The sequence below is a fragment of the Pristiophorus japonicus genome, chromosome 5 (assembly GCF_044704955.1).
Source record: "Pristiophorus japonicus isolate sPriJap1 chromosome 5, sPriJap1.hap1, whole genome shotgun sequence".
NCBI lineage: Eukaryota > Metazoa > Chordata > Chondrichthyes > Pristiophoridae > Pristiophorus > Pristiophorus japonicus.
In genome coordinates, this window is record NC_091981.1 from 179,664,705 (window position 1) to 179,683,915 (window position 19,211).

The following is a 19,211-nucleotide window of genomic DNA, read 5'->3' on the forward strand; positions in this document are numbered from 1 at the left end:
CTTATATTCTATATCTCGGCTAATAAAGGCAAGTATCCTGTATGCCTTCTTAACCACCTTATCTACCTGTCCTGCTACCTTCAGGGATCTGTGGACATGCATTCCAAGGTCCCTTTGTTCCTCTACACTTCTCAGTATCCCACCATTTATTGTGTATTTCCTTTCCTTGTTAGCCCTCCCCAAATGCATTACCTCACACTTCCATTTGCCACTGTTCTGCCGACCTGACCAGTCCATTGATATCTTCCTGCAGTCTACAGCTTTCTTGTTCATGATCAAGCACGGCCAATTTTTATATCATCTGCAAACTTCTTAATCATACCCCTTACATTCAAGTGCTAGTCAGAGCAGAAATAGCAGGATAGTTAAGATGAATACGTGGCTTGAGGAATGGTGCAAGAGGGAGGGCTTCAAATTCCTAGGACATTGGAACTGGTTCTGGGGGAAGTGGGACCAGTACAAACCGGACGATCTGCACCTGGGCAGGACCGGAACCGATGTCCTCAGGGGAATGTTTGCTAGTGCTGTTGGGGAGGGTTTAAACTAATATGGCAGGAGGATGGGAATCTATGCTGAGAGATAGAAGGAAGTAGAATGGGGACAGAAGCAAAAGGTAGAAAGGAGATAAGGAAAAGTGAAGGGCAGAGAAATCAAAGGCAAAAATCAAAAAGGGACACAATGCAACATAATTCTAAAAGGACAAAGAGTGTTAAAATAACAAGCCCTAAGGCTCTGTGTCTCAAAACGAGGAGCATTCCTAATAAGGTGGATGAATTAACTGCGCAGATAGCTGTTAACAGATATGATGTAATTGGGATTACGGAGGCATGGCTCCAGGGTGACATGGGGAGAGGCAAAGAGGCTTGGGGAGGGAATACCAGTACTATTATTACATTAGTATTTAGAGTAAGGAACATTTAGCTAGGAACTCAAAATCCAGGGGTATTCAATATTCAGGAAGGATAGACAGAAAGGAAAAGGAGGTGGGGTAGCGTTGCTGGTCAAAGAGGAGATTAACGCAATAGTAAGGAAGGCCATTAGCTTGGATGATGTGGAATCTGTATGGGTAGAGCTGCGGAACACCAAAGGGCAGAAAACGCTAGTGGGAGTTGTGTACAGACCACAAAACAGTGGTAGTGAGGTTGGGGATGGCATTAAACAGAAAATTAAGGATGCGTGCAATAAAGGTACAGCAGTTATCATGGGTGACTTTAATCTACATATAGATTGGGCTAACCAAACTGGTAGCAATACGGTGGAGGAGGATTTCCTGGAGTGTATAAGAGATGGTTTTTTAGACCAATATGTCGAGGAACCAATTAGAGAGCTGGCCATCCAAGACTGGGTGTTGTATAATGAGAGAGGATTAATTAGCAATCTTGTTGTGCGAGGCCCCTTGGGGAAGAATGACCATAATATGGTAGAATTCTTCATTAAGATGGAGAGTGACACAGAGACTAGGGTCCTGAACTTAAAGAAAGGTAACTTCAATGGTATGAGACGTGAATTGGCGAGGATAGACTGGCGAATGATACTTAAAGGGTTGAAGGTGGATAGGTAATGGCAGACATTTAAAGATCACATGGATAAACTTCAACAATTGTACATCCCTGTGTGGCATAAAAATAAAACGGGGAAGGTGGCTCAACCGTGGCTAACAAGGGAAATTAGGGATAGTGTTAAATCCAAGGAAGAGGCATATAAATTGGCCAGTAAAAGCAGCAAACCTGAGGACTGGGAGAAATTTAGAATTCAACAGAGGAAGACAAAGGGTTTAATTAAGAGGGGGAAAATAGAGTATGAGAGGAAGCTTGCAGGGAACATAAAAACTGACTGCAAAAGCTTCTATAGATATGTGAAGAGAAAAAGATTAGTGAAGACAAATGTAGGTCCCTTGCAGTCAGAATCAGGTGAATTTATAATGGGGAACAAAGAAATGGCAGACCAACTGAACAAATACTTTGGTTCTGTCTTCACAAAGGAAGACACAAATAACCTTCCGGAAGTACTAGGGGATCGAGGGTCTAGCGAGAAATGGGAACTGAAGGATATCCTTATTAGTCAGGAAAATCGTGTTAGGGAAATTGATGGGATTGAAGGCTGATAAATCCCCAGGGCCTGATAGTCTGCATCCCAGAGTACTTAAGGAAGTGGCCCTAGAAATAGTGGATGCATTGGTGGTCATTTTCCTACATTCTATAGACTCTGGATCAATTCCTATGGATTGGAGGGTAGCTAATGTAACCCCAGTTTTTAAAAAAGGAGGGAGAGAAAACAGGGAATTATAGACCGATTAGCCTGACATCGGTAGTGGGGAAAGTGTTAGAATCAATTATTAAAGATGTAATAGCAGCGCATTTGGAAAGCAGTGACAGGATCGGTCCAAGTTAGCATGGATTTATGAAAGGGAAATCATGTTTGACAAATCTTCTAGAATTTTTTGAGGATGTAACTAGTAGAGTGGATAAGGGAGAACCAGTGGATGTGGTGTATTTGGACTTTCAAAAGACTTTTGACAAGATCCCACACAAGAGATTAGTGTGCAAAGTTAAAGCACATGGTATTGGGGGTAATGTATTGACATGGATAGAGAACTGGTTGGCAGACAGGAAGCAGAGAGTCGGGATAAACGGTCCTTTTCAGAATGGCAGGCAGTGACTAGTGGGGTGCTGCAGGGTTTAGTGCTGGGACCCCAGCTATTTATAATATACATTAATGATTTAGACAAAGGAATTGAATGTAATATCTCCAAGTTTGCAGATGACACTAAGCTGGGTGACAGTGTGAGCTGTGAGGAGGATGCTAAGAGGCTGCAAGATGACTTGGACAAGTTAGGCGAGTGGGAAAATGCATGGCAGGTGCAGTATAATGTAGATAAATGTGAGGATATCCAATTTGGTGGCAAAAACAGCAAGGCAGAATATTATCTGATTGGTGACAGATTAGGAAAAGGGGAGGTGCAACGAGACTTGGGAGTCATGGTACATCAGTCATTGAAAGTTGTCATGCAGGTACAGCAGGCGGTGAAGGCGGCAAATGGCATGCTGGCCTTCATAGCCAGAGGAATTTAGTATAGGAGCAAGGTGGTCTTACTGCAGTTGTACAGAGCCTTGGTGAGGCCACACCTTGAATATTGTATACTGTTTTGGTCTCCTAATCTGAGGAAGGACGTTCTTGCTATTGAGGGAGTGCAGCGAAGGTTCACCACTCTGATTCCCGGGATGGCAGGACTCACATATGAAGAAAGACTGGATCGACTAGGCTTATATTCACTGGAATTTAGAAGAATGAGAGGGAATCTCATCGAAACATATAAAATTCTGACGGGATTGGACAGGTTACATGCAGGAAGAATGTTTCTGATGTTGGGGAAGTCCAGAACCAGGGGTCACAGTCTAAGGATAAGGCATAAGCCATTTAGGACCGAGATGAGGAGAAACTTCTTCACTCAGAGAATTGTGAACCTGTGAAATTCTATACCACTGAAAGTTATTGAGGCCAGTTCGTTAGATATATTCAAAAGGGAGTTAGATGTGGCCCTTATGGCTAAAGGGATCAAGGGGTATGGAGAGAAAGCAGGAATGGGGTACTGAAGTTGCATGATCATCCATGATCATATTGAATGGTGATGCAGGCTCGAAGGGCCGAATGGCCTACTCCTGCACCTATTTTCTGTGTTTCCAAGTGCAAATCATTGATATATACCACAAAAAGCAAGGGACCTAGTACTGAGCCCTGCAGAACCCCACCGGAAATAGCCTTCCAGTCACAAAAACACCCATCAACCATTACCCTTTGCTTCCTGTTCTGAGCCAATTTTGGATCCAACTTGCAACTTTTCCTTGGATCCCTTGGGCTTTTACTTTTGTGACCAGTCTGCCATGTGGGACCTTTTCAAAAGCCTTCCTTAAAATCCATATAGAATACATTAAATGCCCTACCCTCATCGATCCTCATTGTTACCGCCTCAAAAAATTCAATCAAGTCAGTCAGACACGACCTTCCCTTAACAAATCCATGCTGACTGTCCTTCATTAATCCATGTTTTCTAAATGAAGATTTATCCCGCCTCTTAGAATTTTTTTCAATAATTTTCGCACCGCCATGATAAGGCTGACTTGCCTGTAATTACTCGGTCTATCCCTTCCTCCCCTTTTAAACAACGGTACAATGTAGCACACCTGTAGCCAGAGATGAATGCAAAATTATGGTCAGAGCCTTTACTATTTCCTCTCTTGCTTCTCTTAACAGTCTGTGCTACATTTATAAGAACATAAGAAATAGGAGCATGAGTAGGCCATACGGCCCCTTGAGCCTGCTGATCCGATCATGGACTCAGGTCCATTTCCCTGCCCGCTCCCCATAACCCTTTAATCCCTTATCGGTTAAGAAACTGTCGATCTCTGTCTTAAATTTATTCAATGTCCCGGCTTCCACAGCTCTCTGAGGCAGCGAATTCCACAGATTTACAACCCTCTGAGAGAAGAAATTCCTCCTCATCTCCGTTTTAAATGGGCAGCCCCTTATTTGAAGATTATGCCCCCTAGTTTTAGTCTCCCCTATCAATGGAAACATCCTCTCTGCATCCACCTTGTCAAGCCCCCTCATAATCTTATACGTTTCGATAAGATCACCTTATTCTTCTGAATACCAAAGAGTAGAGGCCCAACCTCCTCAACCTTTCCTCATAAGTCAACCCCCTCATCTCCGGACTCAACCGAGTGAACCTTCTCTGAACTGCCTCCAAATCAAGCATATCCTTTTATAAATATGGAAACCAAAACTGTACGCAGTATTCCAAGTGTGGCCTCACCAATACCCTGTATAGCTGCAGCAAGACTTCTCTGCTTTTATACTCCATCCCCTTTGCAATAAAGGCCAAGATTCCATTGGTCTTCCTGATCACTTGCTGTACCTGCATACTATCCTTTTGTGTTTCATGCACAAGTACCCCCAGGTCTCGCTGTACTGAAGCACTTTGCAATTTTTCTCCATTTAAATAATAACTTGCTCTTTGATTTTTTTCTGCCAAAGTGCATGACCTCACACTTTCCAACATTATACTCCATCTGCCAAATTTTTGCCCAATTAGCCTGTCTATGTCTTTTTGCAGATTTTTTGTGTCCACCTCACACATTGCTTTTCCTCCCATCTTTGTATCGCCAGCAAACTTGGTTATGTTATACTCGATCCCTTCTTCCAAGTCGTTAATATAGATTGTAAATAGTTGGGGTCCCAGCACTGATCCCTGCAGCACCCCACTAGTTACTGATTGCCAACCCGAGAATGAACCATTTATCCCGACTCTCTGTTTTCTGTTAGTTAGCCAATTCTCTATCCATGCTAATATATTACCCCCAACCCCGTGAACTTTTATCTTGTGCAGTAACCTTTTTTGTGGCATCTTGTCAAATGCCTTTTGGACGTCCAAATACACCACATCCATCGGTTCCCCTTTATCCACCATGTTCGTTACATCCTCAAAGAATTCCAGTAAATTTGTCAAACATGAATTCCCCTTCATAAATCCATGCTGACTCTGCCTGACTGAATTATGCTTTTCTAAATGTCCTGCTACTGCTTCTTTAATAATGGACTCCAACATTTTCCCAACCACAGATGTTAGGCTAACTGGTCTATAGTTTCCTGCTTTTTGTCTGCCTCCTTTTTTAAATAGGTACGTTACATTTGCAGTTTTATAATCTGCTGCAACCTCCCCAGAATCCAGGGAATTTTGGTAAATTACAACCAATGCATCCACTAACCCTGCCGCTATTTCTCTTAAGACCTTAAGATGCAAGCCATCAGTGTCCAGGGGATTTATTTGCCTTTAGTCCCATTATCTTACTGAGTAACACCTCCTTCGTGATTGTGTTAAGTTCCTCCCCCGCTATAACCCCTTAACTATCCACTGTTGGGATATTGGGCTCAAATTTCCCCAACCCCTTTTTCTGGCGCCCTCACTCGAGGTGCGCCGCTTTTGTTCGCTTCCAAACGCGCCAAAAATCTTCCTCCCGATTTTGGCCTCTCCCCAGCCTCTCCTCGGTGGTGGCATAGCGTGGCCCAGTGGATTGGGAGCGGAGCCAGGTCCCGGCGCTGAAAACAGTGCCGGGACCTCTGCACATGCATGCTAGAATCTGCGCGCATGTGCAGTAGCTCCTGGCAGGCCGATTCGATGAGTGCGCGCTGTGGGCTGTGTGGGAGGGGCCCGAAGCACGCCGTCCCTAGCCCTGGCCGAATGGACTCCCTCATCGGCGGCCTGCTGCATTCCCTAAGGTAGGACTTCTATTTTTTTTTTGTTAAATACTGATTGATTGATTGATTGCTTATTACTTTGGTCTTGATGCTTTAGGGGCAGGGTTCCTTCTATTTTTTATTTGTTCATTAATTGCTTATGACTTTTTGTGCTTGGTGCAAATATACTGCCTTGTTTAGTGCTTGGTGCTTTAAATGTATTTATGCTTCTTTAATGTTGCTGTGAAGGGCTTTGCAAGGTCCCCTTCCCCTCCCTATCTCTGGCTGCCTACACTGATTTCTTATCTCATCGCAAGGTTTTTCTGAATGTACAAGAGTGCCCACTTATGCTGGCCTAAGTTAGTTTGGAGTAACTTTTAGCTGGCTAAACTTGCTTAAATGGCCAAAACAGGCATAAGTGGCTGGTAATGACCCCTTTTGAAAAAAAAAGCTAAACTAAAAAAAAAACCTAACTAACTCATTTACACTGGCGCAAATTAAATGGCCAGATTTGCAACTAAAAAGATACTCCAGAAAAATCAAGTTGCTCCAAAAAAAACGGAGCAACTCCTGGGGAAATTTGGGCCCATTTGTTTGTGTTGTCTATCTTAAAGACTGATACAAAATATTTGTTCAAAGTTTCTACCATCTCCATGTTCCCCATTACTAATTCCTCGTTCTCTTCCTCTGAGGGACCAACATTTACTTTAGCCACCCTTTTCCTTTTTATATACCTATAGAAACTTTATATTTCGTGCTAGTTTACTTTCATAGTCTATCTTCCCTTTCTTAATCATTTTTTTAATCATTCTTTGCTGGCTTTTAAACGCTTCGCAATCTTCTGTCCTCCCACTAGTTTTGGCCACTTTGTATGCCCTTGTTTTTAAATTGGATACCGTCCTTTATTTCTTTAGTCAGCTACAGATGGCTATCTTTTCTTTTACACCCTTTTCTCCTCACTGGAATATATTTTTCTTGAGAGTTGTGAAATAGCTCCTTAAATGTACGCCATTGTTCATCAACTGTCCTACACTTTAATCTATTTTCCCAGTCCACTTTACCCAACTCTGCCCTCATACCTTCATAGTCTCCTTTATTTAAGCTTAGTACGCTGGTTTGAGATCCACTTTCTCACTCTCTATCTGAATTTGAAATTCAACCCATGCTATGATCACTCATTCCAAGGGGATCCTTTACTAGGAGATTGTTTATTAATCCTGTCTCATGACACAGGACCAGATCCAAACTAGCCTGCCCCCTGGTTGGCTCCGTTACATACTGTTCATGGAACCCGTCCCTTATGCACTCTATGAACTCTTCCTCAAGGCTATCCTGACCAATTTGATTTGTCCAATCAATATGGAGGTTAAAATCACCCATGATTATTGCTGTTCCCTTTTTGCAAGCCCCCACTAGTTCCTGGTTTATACTCCGACTAACAGAGTTGCTACTGTTAGGGGGTCTATGGACTACGCCCACCAGTGACTTTTTCCCCTTATTCCTTATCTCCACTCAAACTGTTTCAACATCCTGATCATTTGAGCCAATATCGTTTCTCACTATTACAGTGATTCCATCCTTTATCAATAGAGCTACCCCACCTCCTTTTCCTTTCTGTCTGTCCTTCTGGATTGTCAAATACCCCTGAATATTTAATTCCCAGTCCTGGTCACCTTGCAACCACGTCTCTGTAATCACTATCAGATCACACCCATTTGTAACTATTTGTGCCGTCAACTCATCTATTTTGTTACAAATGCTACATGCATTTAGATAAAGTACCTTTAAATTTGATTTTTTTTACCCTTTTTTCCTGCTTGTTTCCTCTCTCCTTCAAACTCACTTTCTTTATTTTTGCTTTCTAATTCCAGCTTTACTCCCCTCCCTACTGAATCTATTTTCAGGATCCCCGGAGATTACTACCTTTGAGGTCCTACTTTTTAATCTCTCTTCTAACTCCCTAAACTCTGCCTGCAGGACCTTATCCCTCTTTTTTCCCGATGGTGGGAGGTGGGATTGGGATTCGGCTGGATAGCTCTTGGTCGGCCGACGTGGACACGATGGGCCGAAATGGCCTCCTTCCGTGCTGTAAATTTCTATGATTCTATGAAACCCCTTAATACTTCCTCTCTTGCTATATTTATTTCATCTAGAATTTCACACTCCACCTCCCTGATTGCCATGTCTGCATCATCCCTCTCTTTCGTGAGAACAGATGCAAAGTATTCATTGACAGTCATACCCACGTCTTCTACCTCCTTTATTAGAACCTATTAGGGATCTTTATCGTTCCTAATAAGCCCGCACAAGAGATTGGTGAGCAAAATCAAAGCGCATGGTATTGGGAGTAATGTACTGACGTGGATAGAGAACTGGTTGGCAGACAGGAAGCAGAGAGTCGGGATAAACTGGTCCGTTTCAGAATGGCAGGCAGTGACTAGTGGAGTGCCGCAGGGCTCAGTGCTGGGACCCCAGCTCTTTACAATATACATTAACGATTTGGATGAAGGAATTGAGTGTAATATCTCCAAGTTTGCAGATGACATTAAACTGGGTGGCGGTGTGAGCTGTGAGGGGGACGCTAAAAGACTGCAGGATGACTTGGACAGTTTAGGTGAGTGGGCAAATGCATGGCAGATGCAGTGTAATGTGGATAAATGCGAGAATATTATCTGAATGGGGGCAGATTAGGAAAAGGGGAGGTGTAACAAGACCTGGGTGTCATGGTTCATCAGTCATTGAAAGTTGGCATGCAGGCACAGCAGGCGGTGAAGAAGGTAAATGGTATTTTGGCCTTCATAGCTAGGGGATTTGAGTATATGAGCAGGGAGGTCTTACTGCAGTTGTACAGGGCCTTAGTGAGGCCTAACCGGGAATATGGTGTTCAGTTTTGGTCTTCTAATCTGAGGAAGAACGTTCTTGCTATTGAGGGAGTGCAGCGAAGGTTCACTAGACTAATTCCAGGGATGGCTGGACTGTCATATGAGGAGAGACTGGATCAACTGGGCCTTTATACACTGGGGTTTAGAAGGATGAGAGGGAATCTCATAGAAACGTATAAGATTCTGACGGGACTAGACAGGTTAGATGCGGGAAGAATGTTCCTGATGTTGGGGAAGTCCAGAACCAGGGGATACAGTCTTATGATAAAGGGGTAGGCGATTTAGGACTGAGATGAGGAGAAACTTCTTCACTCAGAGTTGTTAACCTGTGGAATTCCCTGCCGCAGAGAGTTATTGATGCCAGTTCATTGGATATATTCAAGAGGGAGTTAGATATGGCCCTTACGGCTAAGGGGATCAAGGGGTATGGAGAGAAAGCAGGAAAGGGGTACTGAGGGAATGATCAGCCAAGGTCTTATTGAATGGCGGTGCAGGCTCGAAGGGCCGAATGGCCTACTCCTGCACCTATTTTCGATGTTTCTATTTTCTATTTTCACCTTTTCTTTAGTTATCCTCTTGCTCTTAATGTATTTATAAAACATCTTTGGGTTTTCCTTGACTTTACTTAACAATATTTTTTCGTGCCCTCTCTTTGCTTTGTTATTTTCTTTTTATGCTTTCTTCCTCAGATTAGAAGACCAAAACTGAACACCATATTCCCGGTTAGGCCTCACTAAGGCCCTGTACAACTGCAGTAAGACCTCCCTGCTCATATACTCAAATCCCCTAGCTATGAAGGCCAAAATACCATTTACCTTCTTCACCGCCTGCTGTGCCTGCATGCCAACTTTCAATGACTGATGAACCATGACACCCAGGTCTTGTTACACCTCCCCTTTTCCTAATCTGCCCCCATTCAGATAATATTCTCGCATTTATCCACATTACACTGCATCTGCCATGCATTTGCCCACTCAGACTTTCTGCAGTATTGAGCCCTCGGTATCTGTGACAAGCTTCCCTTTTTTTCTTTATCCTACCCTGAATGCCCCTTGACATCCAGGGGGCTCTAGATTTGTTAGTCCCACATTTTTTCTTTAAGGAAACATACTTGCTCTGAATCCTCCTTGAATGCCTCCCATTTCTCTGACACTGATTTACCTTCAATTAGCTGTTTCCAGTCCACTTTGGCTAAATCACATCTCAGCTTAGTAAAATTAGCTTATCCTCAATTGAGAACTTTTATTCCTGGTCTATCGTTGTCCTTTTCCATAACTACCCTAAATCTAACTGAATTATGATCACTAACACCAAAATGCTCTCCCACTGATACCCTTTCCATCTGCCCGTGGGTCTGATGCTGTCTGCCGCAATCTTTCTCCCCAAAAATTCGACCTCTGGCACCAGGAAAACACACTTGGAGCGTTTCAGCCTGAGTCTCACTCTGTCCAGTTGCTTTAGAACCTCTTCCAGGTTGTGCAAGTGTTCGGTGATGTCACGACCAGTGATCAGGATGTCGTCTTGGACCACAACGGTGCGCGGAACCGATTTCAGCAGACACTCAGTGTTCCTCTGGAAGATGGCAGCAGCCGAGTGAATCCCAAAAGGGCATCTGTGGTATATGAACAGTCCTTTGTGCGTGTTGATGCACGTCAATCTTTTTGAAGATTCAGCCAACTCCTGTGTCATGTAAGCAGAGGTTTAGATCTAGCTTGGTGAACAGCTTCCCCCCTGCCAAATTTGTGAATAGGTCCTCTGCTTTGGGTAGTGGGTACTGGTCCTGTACTGAGACTCGGTTGATCGTTACTTTGTAGTCGCCACAGATTCTGACCATGCCATCGCTTTTCAACACCGGAACAATTGGACTGGCCCACTCGTTGAACTCGACTGGTGATATAATTCTCTCTCACTGAAGTCTGTCCAGTTCGATCTCGACTTTCTCCTGCATCATATGTGGAACCGCTCGGGCCTTGTGATGAACGGGCCGTGCATCAGGGACTAGATGGATCTGCACTTTGGCACCTGTGAAGTTGCCGATGCCTGGCTCAAATAGCGACAGAAATTTGTTTGGCACTTGAGCGCATGAGCGCATGAACTCAGCACTTTGATGTCATCCCAGTTCCATCGGATTTTTCTAGCCAGCTTCTGCCGAACAGCGTTGGGCCATCGCCTGGTACAATCCATAGTGATAAATCATGCTCAGCTCCATCGTACGATACCTTCACTGCCACACTGCCAATTACTGGCATGAGCTCTTTGGTGTAAGTGCGCAGCTTTGTATGAATCGGGCTTAGTTTTTGCCTTTGTGCCTTGTTGCCCCACAGTTTCTCAAACGCCTTCTGGCTCATAATTGACTGACTCGCCCCCGTGTCCAATCCCATGGAAACTGGAATGCCGTTTAATTTGACTTTCAACATTATCGGAGGGACTTTCGTGGTGAAAGTGTGTATCCCATACACTTCCTCGTCAGCCTCGGGTTGAGTTGCCTCTCTTACTCGTTCAACGGGGTAGGTGGCTCAACCGTGGCTAACAAGGGAAATTAAGGATAGTGTTAAATCCAAGGAAGAGGCAAATACATTGGTCAGAAAAAGCAGCAAACCTGAGGACTGGGAGAAATTTAGAATTCAGCAAAGGAGGACAAGGGTTTAATTAGGAAGGGGAAAATAGAGTATGAGAGGAATCTTGCCAGGAACATAAACACTGACTGCAAAAGCTTCTATAGATATGTGAAGAGAAAAGAATTAGTGAAGACAAACGTAGGTCCCTTGCAGTCAGATTCAGGTGAATTTATAATGGGGAACAAAGAAATGGCAGACCAGTTGAACAAATACTTTGGTTCTGTCTTCACAAAGGAAGACACAAATAACCTTCCGGAAGTACTAGGGGACCGAGGATCTAGTGAGAAGGAGGAACTGAAGGATATCCTTATTAGGCGGGAAATTGTGTTAGGGAAATTGATGGGATTCAAGGCCGATAAATCCCCGGGGCCTGATAGTCTGCATCCCAGAGTATTTAAGGAAGTGGCCCTCGAAATAGTGGATGCATTGGTGATCATTTTCCAACAGTCTATCGACTCTGGATCAGTCCCTATGGACTGGAGGGTAGCTAACGTAACACCACTTTAAAAAAGGAGGGAGAGAAAATGGGTAATTATAGACCGGTTAGCCTGACATCAATAGTGGGGAAAATGTTGGAATCAATTATTAAAGATGAAATCATAGCACATTTGGAAAGCAGTGACAGGATCGGTCCAAGTCAACATGGATTTAAGAAAAGGGAAATCATGCTTGACAAATCTTCTGGAATTTTTTGAGGATGTAACTAGTAGAATGGACAAGGGAGGACCAGTGGATATGGTGTATTTGGACTTTCAAAAGGCATTTGACAAGGTCCCACACAAGAGATTGGTGTGCAAAATTAAAGCACATGGCATTGGGGGTAATATACTGACATGGATAGAGAACTGGTTGGCAGACAGGAAGCAGAGAGTCGGGATAAACGGGTCCTTTTCAGAATGGCAGGCACTGACGAGTGGGATGCCGCAGGGCTCAGTGCTGGGACCCCAGCTCTTTACAATATACATTAATGATTTAGATGAAGGAATTGAGTGTAATATCTCCAAGTTTGCAGATGACACAAAACTGGGTGGTAGTGTGAGCTGTGAGGAGGATGCTAAGAGGCTGCTGGGTGACTTGAACAGGTTAGGTGAGTGGGCAAATGCATGGCAGATGCAGTATAATGTGGATAAATGTGAGGTTATCCACTTTGGGGGCAAAAACACGAAGGCAGACTATTATTTGAATGGCGGCAGATTAGGAAAAGGGGAGGTGCAACGAGACCTGGGTGTCATGGCACATCAGTCATTGAAAGTTGGCATACAGGTAAAGCAGGCGGTGAAGAAGGCAAATGGTATGTTGGCCTTCATAGCTAGGGATTTTGAGTAGAGGAGCAGGGAAGTCTTACTGCAGTTGTACAGGGCCTTGGTGAGGCCTCACCTGGAATATTGTGTTCAGTTTTGGTCTCCTAATCTGAGGAAGGACAGTCTTGCTATTGAGGGAGTGCAGTGAAGGTTCACCAGACTGATTCCCGGGATGGCTGGACTGACATATGAGGAGAGACTGGATCGACTGGGCCTTTATTCACTGGAGTTTAGAAGGATGAGAGGGGATCTCATAGAAACATATAAAATTCTGACGGGACTGTACAGGTTAGATGCAGGAAGAATGTTACCAATGTTGGGGAAGTCCAGAGACAGGGGGCACAGTCTAAGGATAAGAGATAAGCCATTTAGGGCTGAGATGAGGAGAAACTTCTTCACTCAGAGAGTTGTTAACCTGTGGAATTCCCTGCCGCAGAGAGTTGTTGATGCCAGTTCGTTGGATATACTCAAGAGGGAGTTAGATGTGGCCCTTACGGCTAAAGGGATCAAGGGGTATGGAGAGAAAGCAGCAAAGGGGTACTGAGGTGAATGATCAGCCATGATCTTATTGAATGGTGGTGCAGGCTCGAAGGGCCGAATGGCCTACTCCTGCACCTATTTTCTATGTTTCTATGATCCGCGCCGGATCGGTCATCTTCTGCCGACTCTGCCATGTGGTGAGTCGCAACACGTTTGCACGTTCGCTGGAGGTGATCCATTGTTCTGCAGCCTTTGCACACGTAGTGCTTGAATCGTCATTGATGGGCTCGATGATTACCCCCGCAGCGCCAACATAATGTTAATAGATTCGCATTCACGTCCCATAGCGGACTCTGAGTCATCCTAGGTCTGGCCACTGCCGGCCTGTAGGCCCTGCCATATACAGTCCTGCCTGCTGAAGGCGTTATTTTATGCACCGTACCTGCCGGTGAGCTTCGATGCTGCAAAGATATCTGTTTAGTGTTATCGTTCGTGGACATGAAAGCCTGGGTTATCATGATAGCCTTGCTCAGATCTAGGGAGTTGGCAGATAGCAGTTTGCGAAGAATGACCTCGTGACCGATTCCAAGCATGAAAAAGTCCCGCAACATTTTCCCCCAAAATCCGGCAAATTCACACGGTCCCGCAAGGCGTCTTAGGTCGGTGACATAGCTCGCCACGTTATGGCCCTTGGAGCGATGCTGCGTATAAAAGCGATATCTGGCCATTCAGATGCTCTCCTTCGGCTTGAGGTGTTCCCGAACCAGCGTACACAACTCTGCATATGTCGTGTCCGTTGGTTTCGTCGGTGCTAGCAGATTTGTGATGAGGCCATATATAGTGGACCCACAAATGGTGAGGAGAATCGCCCTGCGCTTGACCGCGTTACTGTCCGTATCTAGCTCATTGGCCACGAAGTACTGGTCAAAACGCTCAATGAAGGCTTCCCAATCATCACCCTCAACAAATCTCTCAAGAATACCAACGGCAGCCATAATCGTGTGAAGGTTCGTGATCTGTTACTCGTCACCAGTTGTTAAGTTCAGAATAACTCCACAAGACTGTATATTGCAAGCTCAAACTATTGTGACCTTGGTTTCTTTAATGTAACTCCAGAGTGAGGAAGCAGCATGGTGGACTGCCTTTTATACCTGCTTGCCCAGGATGTGCAGGTGACCCTTGGGTCTCCTACAGGTGCGCCCCCTGGTGACAAGTCTTACACACTAGTAAAGTTTACATACATAACACATATCATCCCTCCTCACAGCTGTAATTGTTTCTTTAATCAATATTACAACCCCCCTCCTTTTTTACCCCCCTTTCTTTTGTGTCTGAAAATCCTGTAACTAGGAATGTTGAGTTGCCATTCCTGCCCTTCTTTCAGCTATGTCTCAGTAATAGCTGTAATATCATACTCTCACGTGTCTATCTGTGCCCTCAGCTCATCTGCCTTATTCCCTAGACTCCTTGCATTAAAGTATATACCATTTAGCTCTGCCAGACTCCATTGTTGACTATTTCTAGCCTTTGTTTCCTCTGCCTTTCAAATTCGCTTACTAATTTGATGCCTTCCATTTTCAGCTTTTCTTCTCTCCCTTCTGAATCTACTCTCTGGTTCCCATCCTCCAGCCATGGCCTCATGATGATCATGTTGCTGTCTTGCTCCCTCTCACTTTTTTGCACCAGTTTTGTGTTTCTTTTGCTATTCTTTGCCACTTCTTTCATGCTCTTCTACTTCACTTCTCTTCTCTCAACTCTTTTTCCACTTTAATCTCTTATTCTTCAGTATTCTCACTTGCCCTCAGTTCTAGCTCCTCTTCTTCACCTATTAATATCTCATTCTCCTCATTCAGTTCTCAGCCAGCCAACCAAGTAGTACTTAGCGCAAGCAATCAAGTAGGTCAGTTGGAAAGCACTGGGGCTAGGGGTGAGCAAACAGCTGGGCCAGGAAATGACTGGGACAGGAGAGCAGGCAAGATGCAAAGCACTCTGGGTGGGTTGAGAAACACTTGGAATGAGAGGGCAGCAGGGTGGTTGGTCATGAAGAACTTGGAATAGGTGGACAAGCAGTTAGGGTGGGAAGCACTCAAAGTAGGTAAGCGAGCAGGTAGGCTGAAGGTAAAAGGGGTCAGGCCGGCCAGAGAATGACTTTCAAAGCTTTTCCTGACCAGACAGGATTCCACTGCCACACTCTCACCCAAGTTGGTTCCTCTGAGCCTTTCCTCATGCATCTCAGGTGAAACAGAACTCTGTGACTAGGTAATTCTTTTGTCTAGTAGAGTAGTGTAGGAAAAGGAGACAAAGGGAGTCATCACAGGCAGTTCCTCGAAACGAGGGTGACTAGCTTCCACGCCGAAAGCGGATGAGTTCACAGGTGTTTCAATGATATTCCGGATACCGAACTACATCCTGAAGGGTGGAAGACACCTGTGCGTGGATTTTTTTATCATGTGGTGGCCGTTGCACCCCAGCCAGCATATGGGCTTGACAGAACTAGGTCTTGATCCAGTGGCAAAGATTAACCAAGACAACTGGAGACCAGCTCTGCTGCACGGACCGAGTACGCACACACATCGCAGTGTGGGCTGGCCCGTGCTGCCCCTGGGCCCTCGCCTCTTCTGGGCCCCGAACTCTCGAAACAAAGGGAGTAGACAGCAGGTGATTAACCTGCTTTCCTGAGATGGATACTGAATTTAAATAATGTAATGACACTGCCTGCCTCACATTTTACCTGTTTTAAATTTTACGTTGACCTGGGAAAACCGACTGCTGAAGGGAGACGAGATCGGCTGGATGAAACAGATTAAGTGTCTTTCCAGCACTGCTTGTGAGTCAGGAAGAGCAGGAGTGTTACCCCCGGCCTACCAAGCTTACCTGTAAACCACCCATGATCAGACCCCCGTAATCAGCCAACTCCCCCCACGATCGGACATGCCTCCCCCCACCCTTCCCGATGTCAGCTCCCCTCCTGATAGCGGACGGCAGCTGTGGTCTGGAGCCGCAGGCCTACCCACCCGATAGCCAGGGGAGGGATCGCCGGAGGCCAAAATCGATCAAAGAACCCGGCATGGCCAGGGACGTGGAGGCCCTGCCGATCTTAATGACAGGGTTTGGCCCCCAGTACTGGTAAGGGAGCATCAGCCCTGGTCAGCGATTAGAAAGGTTGGGGGGGATGCCGTTGATTGGGAGACCTTGGCGGGGGAGGGGGGGGGGGGGAGCTACCGGTTGGACGGGGAGGCAGGGAGGCCTGTGAGCGGGTGGGGTGGGGTGAAGCTGGAGATTGGAGCCAGTGGAGGCTCCTCCTGGTGACAAGGAGTGCTAAAAGAGCCACTTACCTTGGGGAGCCGGCAGCTCCCGCCTCAAATCAAGCACTGAGAATTCCAGTCGGGCCTCCCTCTCGTGTATTATTAAAATTAAGTTGTGTGCCGATTATGTCATCTGGTCGTGACTTTGGTATGTTAATTAGGCCCCATCTCCCTTTTATGGGAGCCCCATTCATGGCCTAATTTCTGCACTTTAAAATTTAAAGTGGTGGGAATGGGGTCGGGTTGCACGATCCTAATATTTTAAGCCCCCCCCCCTCTCTCGCCCATCGGGGGTGGGGTGGGGTGGGGGTTGGTAATAAAAATAGAGGCCATGGTCTGAGTCTTTGTGTAATTGATTGGTCTGCTTCAGCTACTTGCCAGCTTGGGATTTATGACTTTGAAAGAACAAAATTGAGCCATTTGATTGCTTTGTTTTGTGTTTAATTGTTAACTATTGGTAGCTACTTTTGACTTTCACAATTAATGTATCAGATATTAGGTAACTTAACAGATAAACCTTCACTTCATTTTACTTTATGCATGTGTGATGCCCTTAAGTGTGATACTTTCAGGTGTGATGCCTTTGAAAGGATTTGTGGCTACATGGAAGATTCTTTCTTTTTTGGTGTGTAAAATCAGTGGTAAATATCTCAAACCCTTGATGCTAAAAGAGCCATATATTATCAAGCTACTGTAATCGCACCATACGCAATTACAGAAAATCAATAATAGGAGCATACATTTCTCAGGGAATGTAATACTTCACCTGGGTTTCCACCTTCAGTGCAGCGTCCATCTGAGCTTTAATGATGTTGCTCTTCATCTGATCAGTGAGAGAAGAGGGCGATGCAGGAGAATGTAGGCCCTTTTCTAACAGCTTCTTTTCTTCACCCTGGTGGTTACAAACAGACCCCATTAATTTATAAGTTGACATTTGAATATTATGGTATGTACGTACGTTCTCACCTTATAAACAGAACCATTTTTTCATTATTTTTTTAATACATTTTTACAAATCAAATAAATAAAAAGTTTCAAACAGTAATTTTTTTGGTGCTCTCTGCTGTTTTCACATCCGAACATAACACTGAGGGGAATTCTTCAGATGTTCTACAAACAGTCTGCCGTGGTCTGACGATGTTCTGCCATTTATAATTATGAAACAATGGGCTCAATTTTCCCCAATGCCATTTTTTGCTGTTTAGCCAGAGTTAGGACCATTTCTTTTGGCCCTGATTACTCCAAAAAAAAGTAGCAAGATTTACTGTTCTATGTTTTGAAATTGGCGCCGCACAGCCTGTCCTTTAGCTTCGGTGGATGGATCCTAATGTCTGCGCCGAAAAAATGATGCCCCCCCATTCTGCGCATGGGCAAAAAAAAAGACCGTTTTGACATCATTGCTATGGGCATTCATGCCCAGTGCAGCTCCCGGTCTGCATTCAGCCATTTTTAAAGAGCCAGTTGTGTGAGAACTTTAATTCTCATTCGAAAAATTGGAGCTGCAATATAAGATGCAACGGGGCTCAAGGACCAAGAATTTCTCACAGGATGAAGTGGAGGCACTAGTTACTGTAATTGAGGCCAGATGGCACGAGCTGGACATCAGCAGAGGTAACATAAAAGTTTCACCAAAAGAAATCAAGAAACGCTGGAACTAACTTGCAGAAGATTACTGTGCAATGGTGACCACCCCGAGGTCTGGATACCAGTGTAAAAAGAAGTGGCAGGACCTTCATCAAGTAGTTAGTGTAAGTAATATTTTCATTTATTCAATGGAATTGCAATTGTATATGTCCCACCCAGCAGAAAGACATCCTCTCTAAAAAGTTACATTTTCATCTTTGCAGAGGAAGGAGTCACGGCCCCAAGTTTCCACATGATTTGCTTCTGATTTTTAGGAGCAACTGGTGTAGAACGGAGTATCTTAGAAATCGGAATTCTCGTCATTTAGTTTGCTCCAGTTCTAGTCAGTTAGAACAGTTTCACTTTGGAACAGAATTTTTTTTTCAAAAGGGGGCGTGTCCGGCCACTTACGCCTGATTTCAAAGTTTCGTGAGTGAAAACTTACTCCAAACTAACTTAGAATGGAGCAAGTGAAGATTTTTGTACGCTCGAAAAAACCTTGTCTACACTTTAGAAAATCAGGCGTAGGTTACAAATCAGGCGTAGGGAATGGTGGGGGGGGGGTTTAAAGGGAAGTTTACAAACATTAAACACTTCAGTTTTACAAATAAAGAGCCATCATCAATAATAAATGATAAATACATCAATAAATCAACCAATAAATCAATCAAAAAAAATTATTAAGAAATAATTTAAAAAAAACATTTTCTACTTACCGACTGCAGCACCGGGAGCCCTCCAACAGCGTGCTGGGATGTCCCCCCTAGT

General features: G+C 44.6%; 1 protein-coding gene across 1 annotated transcript in view; it reads right to left on the bottom strand.

Annotated features, from left to right (window-relative positions):
* LOC139264533 (band 4.1-like protein 4B) overlaps positions 1-19,211 on the bottom strand; it is a 457,521-nt gene that overhangs the window by 98,332 nt on the left and 339,978 nt on the right. The window contains exon 18 of the mRNA XM_070881140.1: positions 17,587-17,712. Coding sequence (XP_070737241.1) covers positions 17,587-17,712 — 126 coding nt within the window. The remainder of the gene's footprint in view (positions 1-17,586; positions 17,713-19,211) is intronic.